General features: G+C 39.3%; 1 protein-coding gene across 3 annotated transcripts; it reads right to left on the bottom strand.

The window, feature by feature from the left end:
• Positions 1-1178: 1178 nt before the first annotated feature.
• On the bottom strand, positions 1179-3841 carry adma (adrenomedullin a). Of its 3 annotated transcripts, none has more exons than XM_041196787.1 (4): positions 3728-3841; positions 3144-3255; positions 2839-2973; positions 1179-2137 (listed from the first exon to the last, which is right to left on the bottom strand). In XM_041196787.1, exons 2-4 carry the CDS (start codon positions 3242-3244, stop codon positions 1867-1869), a joined length of 507 nt encoding a protein of 168 aa, XP_041052721.1. In that variant the 5' UTR covers positions 3245-3255; positions 3728-3841; the 3' UTR covers positions 1179-1866. The 3 variants fall into 3 exon arrangements, with proteins under 3 accessions (XP_041052721.1, XP_041052719.1, XP_041052720.1); XM_041196785.1 differs by having other exon boundaries at positions 3144-3252; XM_041196786.1 differs by having other exon boundaries at positions 3144-3252; positions 3732-3841.
• Positions 3842-8578: the final 4737 nt, after the last annotated feature.

Here is an 8578-nt window from a genome sequence, read left to right as displayed (position 1 = left end):
TTACAATAATCAGTGATAACTTTCTGACAATTTATGTCATGAAAAATGTATTTTGCATTGGAATTAATTACCTGCACTATATTGTTACATTCTTGTTCTAAAGGTTTAAAGTATCTGTGGAATTGCCACAATTCATTTATAAAAAAATCAGGGATAAATTACTAATCTTAATTTTAACAAAAGGAAATTCCCTACACGTTTTTAATCGAAATAGGATCATGAATCTTTTTAGAAAGTTTTATAACCCTTCCCATGTGGATTTAAATGCTAATATGGACAAATCAAGACTATAACACAATTTTAACAACTCAGCCTTTCAGGTATAGTATCCAGGCTTTTGCTTGGCTGTAAAGATAATGTAAACAGGCCTCTGTGTTTTGCGAACTTTCAGCATGAATCAACCCTGTAAGGTTTTCCCCCGACATTTTATGGTAGTTCGAACCATCTATAACTGCTGGGCCACATATAAAATATGCATCAGTAATTTTATGACAAGCACGCGGTCAATGTTTACTGCTGAGAACAACATAGTTTTGCATAGATCTAATCTCAGGTTGGCAAACAGCACGAAAGAACCCCTCTCAAGCCTATTTATCCTAGCTCTTGTAGCGTCTGGATTTTAAGTCAGGTGGCGCTACAGGCTTTAAAAATACAACAAACTCGACCGCATTCTTTGGTCTCTCATTGCGGTTTCCTATTGCGCTGATCATCAAAAAAAGTCAGTACCCTTACATCGCCGCAGCGGTGCCCTTTAACCAGGATGAGTCGGATCAAGTCCTCCCAGAAGGAATTTGAATTCTGTTTCATTGTATTAATGGTTTCGCCCCCTCCAAAAATTTAAGGCAAAACTCTCGGGGATATGAATGTCATTTATGTTCAATACATATATTGTGACTCAATGGTCAAAAAGATTAGCCTTCAGTATTCAATGGGCTGCCAAACGAACCCTAAGCAGAAGTGTAATGGCTGCTAAACAAAAATACCTGGAAAAACTCAGCAGGTCTGACAGCATCTGCGGAGAGGGATACAGTTAACGTTTCGAGTCCGTATGACCCTTCATCAGAACTAAGACATATATTTCATCTCATTTCTATAAGCTGGTAGAAGGGGGTAATGGCTGCTGAGTTGCTCCTCGCATCTTTTCTTTAAAAAATGGAATACAATAACCACAGGCATCATAATGTAGGCAGATGTTTATTGTACTTAATAATTATGACAAAATAGATTGTACTACATATACAGTCATTGCAAGTCTGGAATGTACAAAAGGAGTCAGGTTACTAGTGAACATTTTACCTCCATAATAATTGTCACACGATTCTAAGTTTGCTGATGCTACAATGCCCTTATATATTTATATCACGTATAAAAATAATTCTATTTCCAGATGTACAGTTACAGGAAATAAAGAGTTAAATAGTTTAAACAATTTTATATACAATGTCTTTCATACATTAAAACGTCGATTGCACTTTCTGTAATAGAAATTGCGTTCAAGTATGATGCAATCCTTTTTCTACTAGCAGGATTTTAGACTCCCTGTAATCCAAACACAGAAAAAAACAACACAATTCAAATGTAGTCTGCAGATAATGGGCTGGAATTTGGCGCTATGTAGGGTATGAACCCTTAATTCCAAGGCATTCGCTGAGAGGTGGCGCCCTTTCCTTCATTCAGCTCGCTCTGAAACGTCTCCAAATACCAACTCTGGAAAGTTTGGAAGCTTGTAACAGATCTGAACTCTGGCGTGCATTGTAAAGTTTACCGGCTGCCTTCGTATGTCCAACTGAAGGCTTTGTGAATATTCTAGTCCCATGGCAGTGGCCCCTGCTGTACACTTGTGTGTGCTGGTCATTGCACAGCCCATCACGTCCTTGCCAGTATATCCTGTTCCCCAGGCAGCGTGAGCGCTGTTCTGGATCGCACCGATCGCCGTTTCCTGCCGTAACTGTTGGGACTCCACGTGCTCCACCGAGCCATGTTGTCTTTCTCCGGGTTATTGAGGAGCTGATTTAACCGGTGGCTCAGCTTCTGGACCTGGCACGTCCCAAGTTGGCAGCTTGGTCGGTTCAGATGGAGCTGTGGAAAATGTGGCAACCCGTATCGGTAGCGCTTCACACGGATGTGCGCGTCTGAGCTGATGGAGGGAGAGAGAAACGCAAACATAAGAGCAAAATCAGAGAAGTGGGTTCAGAACCCGTCGCTAACAGTAAAATGCAGCGGCTCATTTAAATCTTCGCCAAACTACACATGATGGACTCAAGTCTGCAGTTGCTATGATCAGCCGATTTATTTGGTTTTTCTTTATGACAGGATCACTTTGCAAACTCGTTATAAAACATGCAAAAAAAAGCCCAGCTTCTAAAGAGCAACTCAGAACACCGGGAAGAAACTGGTAAATCATAATAACGAGGGGAATGATTGGCGGCTTTTACGTAAATGTTCTCATGTAGGACTTTGGGTGAGACGCAATTAATCCCTACATAAACGCGGCGGTAGGAAATTCTGAACCGCAACCCTGCAATAGGCCTGACTCACACGCATTGTTTTTACCTTCCCCATTGATGGTAAACAATCTCTTCACCGTTTAAGAGATAGTATGAAACAAAAACAGTCCGCTGGACTATCATTTCCCCTAATCCAGCAACACTCTTATTTATGCGACAGTCTTTTATCTCAGATTCACCCTCCACATTTAATAGGTTTTATGGTGTAATCTTAGCGCTCACCCAATCTTAGTGATGGAGTTCGCCCGAACCCGCTGACCTCCGTTTTCATTAGCAAACCCACCCGGTACCATTTTTCAGGTCTGCTGTTCGAAGGATTTGCTTTAATTACCTGGAGTGAACGTTAAAGTTTTCCTTGACGTCTTCTGCCCTCACGAACTGTTGACTACTTGCTACCACCCCCTGAGTCTTCAGTTTGGAAGTTTTCAAATCCCTCTTTGCTCGGCTTAAAGCCCAAGCGTTCAACCTGCGAACAGAAACCCACACGACCGGTAAGAGAAACTAGACGAAAGATTACGGTCACAAAGTGATGGAGGTTTTCGTTTACAAAAAAAAAGGAAAGGTGTCCCGTGATATCACGATTCAGTGAGGACGTGTTTCAAAAATGCGGGAAAAAAGACGCAGCGGAGAACTTGCCTTTTTTTAAATTCCGAAGCTACGTCCAATTTGGCATCCACATTAGTATAAACTGAATAGACGAAGCAGCAATACAGGAGAGCTACGTGAACCATCCTCATGGTGAAACCTGCTGGGGGGAAAAACAGAGCCGGCATTAGGGGTTTTCTTTTTATAATGTTTCTTTTGAGGCTCTGGGGCACAGCGCTGATAGGCACCTCTCCAGTGTTGGCTATGTGTCAGCAACGCGTTAATGGTAAGTCTTCCTTAACATAGCAGATCAAAAATCTCCGCTCAGGAGAAGCCACTGCCAGGTTGGTTTTGTTCTACATGTGGTAATTTCTCTTTCGGACAATGTTCCTTAGATGATGATCGTCAACAAAGACCGCGTTTCGAGTCATTCATATACATAACAATGTTCCGAAACTTAAAACACGGCGAGTACAACCTGCTGAGTGTATTTTATACCGTTCTGATTACTGCCGGGTCCCATATCATTTCGATAACATCACAAAATACTTGCGACTACCAAGTAAAGTTAGTGAAAGGTACGATGTATTACAAACTTGCCTAACTGAGCCAAAGGTAGAACATTTCACACGTACCTACAAAGCTTATTTAATGAGATTTCCAAAATTCTTCAGTTCTGTATCTCTGTGGTGTATCCTTATAAAGTCTTTCGCACAGAGATCGACACGAGACTGTTATTCTCGAATCGCATTGACTGAGTCCAGAGCCCGAGTCCCTCTTTATACAATTGCACATGGGGCGGAGATTCCATTGATGGACAGCTCGCAGACAAGACGTGACAATACATGTGCACATCCTGCAAAACTAATACACACATCATTTGATGAGTATGATAAATGCAATCAACTGCCAATTCGTTTGTAGCCCATAAATCTCCCATATATAGTTAAAATTTCAAAAGTTAACACTTGGCGCGTGTAAACTTAAGGTTAAACGTTGCTTTAGAGAGGAGATTTAAATCGGATGCAATAACAAGTATATAGTGGGCGGTACTTTCAGGAAAAGACATTTCCCAAACTGCTCACATCTTAATTTTACTCTATTCGCTATTAAAATCGTACGTGATATTTCTCGTTTTATATTTGAAGAAGTTGCGGTTGTCTGAAGATGCTAATGTCTCAACGTAACTTCATCAGGAATAAGAAAAGTTTGAAGTTGAAAGATACATGTCAGAATGATGGGCGATTTCATTAATGAAATTATTTTTATTCAGCAGTAGAGAACAATTTATTCTGCTACGATGATTCTACCTTTTGTAAATGCACATGGCACGAATTAGCCGAATATGTACCAAGTGATTAATGCTTGTCTGTTGCCTCAGAGTCTCCACATGACGGTATGTAATGCCTCGACAATTCCTCAGATATCTCCAGCGATCATCCATTGCTCAATCATTGGAATGTAAACCGGAGTGATTGTCACGTACACCCCTCATGGCTTTAGACTTGGTTAATGTTTTCCCAACTCTTTCGAGTTTATTTTGAGTGCAAAACGCGCCACCTTTCTGGCATTGCGATGAACGTTGCCTTACTCTTAAGGCAATCCAACCATTTCGATTTCTAGGAAATAAATGGTCAGCCTTCATTCCGAAATATCCATTGTTAACAATCACAGCCGCTTGATGCTTTTATATTGCCTTCCTGACCACTATCTGAATCGATACCTGGCTGCTGATCCATCCAGCACCACTTTCTAATAAATTGTCATTACAGCCATAGGTAGGTGTGAACAAACTCAGTTCTTGCTGATAAAATATATGAAGAGTTTATGTGTGTAATTTAATGTACTTGCAAATTATTTCCCCTAATAAACAAAGGTCGCCTCTTCACATGAGTTTATATTTGACAGTTGATATTGACGGTCCTCGTGATTCAATGAAAAATATTTCGAAGGCGATTCTTTTTGTATTCCTTCATATCCAAAGTGACAAATGTACAGTCGGTTTGCAGGTTTAATACAAGGGAACTAGGAGGACCTTAGCTTTTCTTGTCATTAAGCAGAATAGTCAATTATGTCAGGATCTGACTATAGATTCAAAAATGATAACGCAATATAAATGGAACCATCAAGTGAATTACTTAAATCCGTGCATTATTCTATCGCGCAGCTCACGTCCATAACTCGCTTTACGAGTGAGAAGCGAGGTTGTCTAGAATGCAACATTTTACAAGAAGGACAAATCTGGCTTTAGAAGCAAAAACATGGCATCAATTAAACAAATAGCACAGGGTAGTTATGATTCAGGCATGCATTACTGATGTACTCTCCTCCTTTTGTTTATTGTATGTCTGTTAATTAATGATACAGACATGTTCTTTCAGTTGCTCTTGGTGGCCACCGCTCGACCCTTTGCAACATTCTTAAGATATCAGTGTCGTTTGTTCCTTCCAGAGTTGGTGCTTCAAGATTGCTGCTTCTCGGAACCTCACAAAACAACCCAACTTGGACTTAGTTGGAGTGGGAAGCGGGATTCTGAGAAAACCATTAGCAGAGAGGAACCAACAACACTGTTCAAGCCGCAATTGTCCTTTATTTACTTCACCAGAGAGATAAATAAAACTTGTGCTATAGGCATCTTAAGCGAAAAGTTCCGCACCTTTCATAAACAAATAGGTACGCGAATATCCCAGTTTTTGTCAGCATCTCTGTATAACCTGATAAAGACAATTGCTGAAAAAGTCACGCAGTTCATAAAGTAACGTGAATGTTTTCCTTCCGCCACACTTCCATTTCTGTTCCGCCAACTGCTGAAAAGCTACGTTTAACCAACCCGGTAATCCCCGATCCATAATTTATTTTCTGACCTTCTGTTTCTCCTGCTGTGTTTTATACTCCCCTCCCCCTCCCCATGTCATGGGACATCTGAGGCCGCCACCAATTCATTTACTTGTTCTATGACTGCTCAAGGGCGGTGATTCTTCCCAGGTGTTCCCCGTTACTCTTAGGCTTCCCTTCATAACTACCCTCACAACAGCTTGAGTCTTCATTTAGCTCCATGTAGTTGCCAGTTTCTTTCACAAGCGAACCTGTGTGTTTTAATCGAATTGTCATGTCTCTTCCACTTCAATTACTTCAGTATCTTATTGACAGACAAGTCTGTCAAGGAGTTGGGCAGTATTACATTGATTTGATGTTTTAAAATGAAATCTAATTGGTCACTGCAATGTCAAATGTTTACAAAATGAGCATTCTTTCAATTTATGGAATAAAGATGAGTATTTCAATATATCATTTGTCATTTTCTATCAGAATCTAATTCTCCCTTTTGTTTTGTAGAATGCAGATTAGCCCATAATTTTAAGATTAAAATATTTCAGTTAAGTAATTTAACTGGGTTTTCCAAACTGCAGCCTTGGAGCCATTATAATCACCCTCTACACTCAAATTATCAGTTCCATTTGTGCTTCTATTTCTTATTGACTGGTTTCCTGTTTTAGTTTTGCAGGCCAGAGGATTTTGTAAAGGTTAGTTTCATTGATTCAAAGAAAAGCCTTAATTCATTTTATTAACCTGTGATATTTATGATTGCATTTTCAAAGTCTATTAGTTGCAGACCTACCCATAATTTAAATACCTGTAGTTTTATGCTGTTTAAAGGGCTTGCTGTTTATTTTTTTTCCAGATTACTGTATGTATATATACTATATATGGTGAATTTATTAGGCCTCCATAAAACAGGTGACATTTTAATGTTAGGGAATTTTTCTGACATTTCATAGAATGCAAATCTCAATCTTTTCTTAAATTAAAACTCCCCATTAGTGAAATAGATCTTTCACTGTGTCTATCTGTAAACCCATCAGTGAGCAACCGGTAACCACCACAAAACAAACCAATCAAAGTACAAAACAAAATACCAACTCCTTTGAATGATATTGGGTTCTCCAATAATAAAAATTAAACAGTTACATTAATAAGATCAAAAAATGTACCTGTAACTTCACTTATCTCACTTTCCAATAGTTAAAAGAATTTCTGCTTATAAAGTCAAGTTTCTTTGGGTTCCTTCTGCTCTATTCCTGGAATTTTCATCATTGGGTTTTGCATTTAACATTCCTTGAGTTGGTGTAATGTATTCAAGAGCAGCACTTCTCACAATACTCCTGCTGTAAGGTGCTATGAAGCACATCGGAAATTTCAGTCCTTTCTCAATGCTTCCTTCACAAACTCATCCTGCTAGATGTCTTAGACTGACTACCTGATGAAACTCTTTTTCTGTTTTGTAATAAATCTCTATGGCTGAGAGAAGTAAAGAGAAGCTGCAATCTGGAACCCAGGGATTCAAAATCCTTAGGACTTTTTTTTAAACTAGGAAGAGGTAATGTTTTTCTCAAAAAAAGCTCAGTGACCTCAGTTGATGTAGAGGTAGATGAAAAAGAATTCCCTGCAAAGACTATTGGCTTTCATTTCATATATATCTATATTCTACAATAGATGGAAAAGTATAGAAAAGTAACCAATTCGTGATAAGTTCAACAGTGTCCTCCTACTTTGCTTCCAACACGTCTCCAATCATATGGCAGTGGCTAAGGAGCTGTAATTGAGATCCTAATAGGAAGAAAGACCAGCAGCATCAACAGAAGGCACTGATCAGACAGGAACATAAAGATTGCTGGCCAAAAAAGACAAAGGTTCATCCAGTTCTCTTTTACCATCCTACTAGTCTTGCAATACAATGAAAGTGGGGTTGTAGCCTAATTGCTATTAATTAGTCTATAGCAAACCCAGACAAGTCTCAAGGAAAACCCCAATGGTGGAGAGCTTTGGGAAGCATAGGTCCAAAGTCACCTGTTGCTACCATGCAAGCTAAACTTACCACCCAGTGTCTCAAATTTCCCCTATAATGTATCCCAAAATATTAGTTTCTGAAATAAATCTGTCTGATTAGTCCATTAACCTTGAAAAGATGTTTCATGAAGTATCACATAATAAACTTGATAGCAAAATTGAAGCCAATAGGATTAAAGGGGCTTTGACAGTGTCTTAGTAGTAGTTAAGGGACAGAAAGCAAAGAGTAGTGATGAATATTTTTCAGAATAGAAGGAAGTATACAGTAGTGTTCCCCAAAGGAGCACTGCTCTTTTTGATATGTATTAATGAGTAGGACTTGGTTATAAAGGGCATAATTTCAAAGTTTGTACATGAGACAAAACTCACAATGTTGTAGACAATGAGGAGGATTGTAACAGACTTTAAGAGGACATAGACTGGTGAAATAGGCAGAAACATAGCAGGTGAAAGTATAAAGAACATATCTTTTTAGTTCTGTTTAACTGTGAATTAAAATTACAATGGCTGCAGTTTGAAGGACATATCAACTGGAACAGTGTGAGGGATACATACAATGTTGCTGTCCTGAAACAGAGTGTGCCCTAAAAGGCGGGATGGTGCTGAGGAGAAGTCTGGTCTAATGGGGAACTGCCTGG

The sequence above is a fragment of the Carcharodon carcharias genome, chromosome 10 (assembly GCF_017639515.1).
Source record: "Carcharodon carcharias isolate sCarCar2 chromosome 10, sCarCar2.pri, whole genome shotgun sequence".
Lineage (NCBI taxonomy): Eukaryota > Metazoa > Chordata > Chondrichthyes > Lamniformes > Lamnidae > Carcharodon > Carcharodon carcharias.
This window is presented reverse-complemented; position numbering and strand designations above follow the sequence as displayed.

Excerpts from the sequence above, each read along its gene's own strand:
- adma (XM_041196787.1), bottom strand. The coding sequence starts at position 3,244 with ATGAGGATGGTTCACGTAGCTCTCCTGTATTGCTGCTTCGTCTATTCA. Across the intron at positions 2,974-3,143 it reads GCTTCGGAATTTAAAAAAAG|GTTGAACGCTTGGGCTTTAA; the intron begins GCAAGTTCTCCG and ends TTCTGTTCGCAG. Across the intron at positions 2,138-2,838 it reads AACTTTAACGTTCACTCCAG|CTCAGACGCGCACATCCGTG; the intron begins GTAATTAAAGCA and ends TCCCTCCATCAG.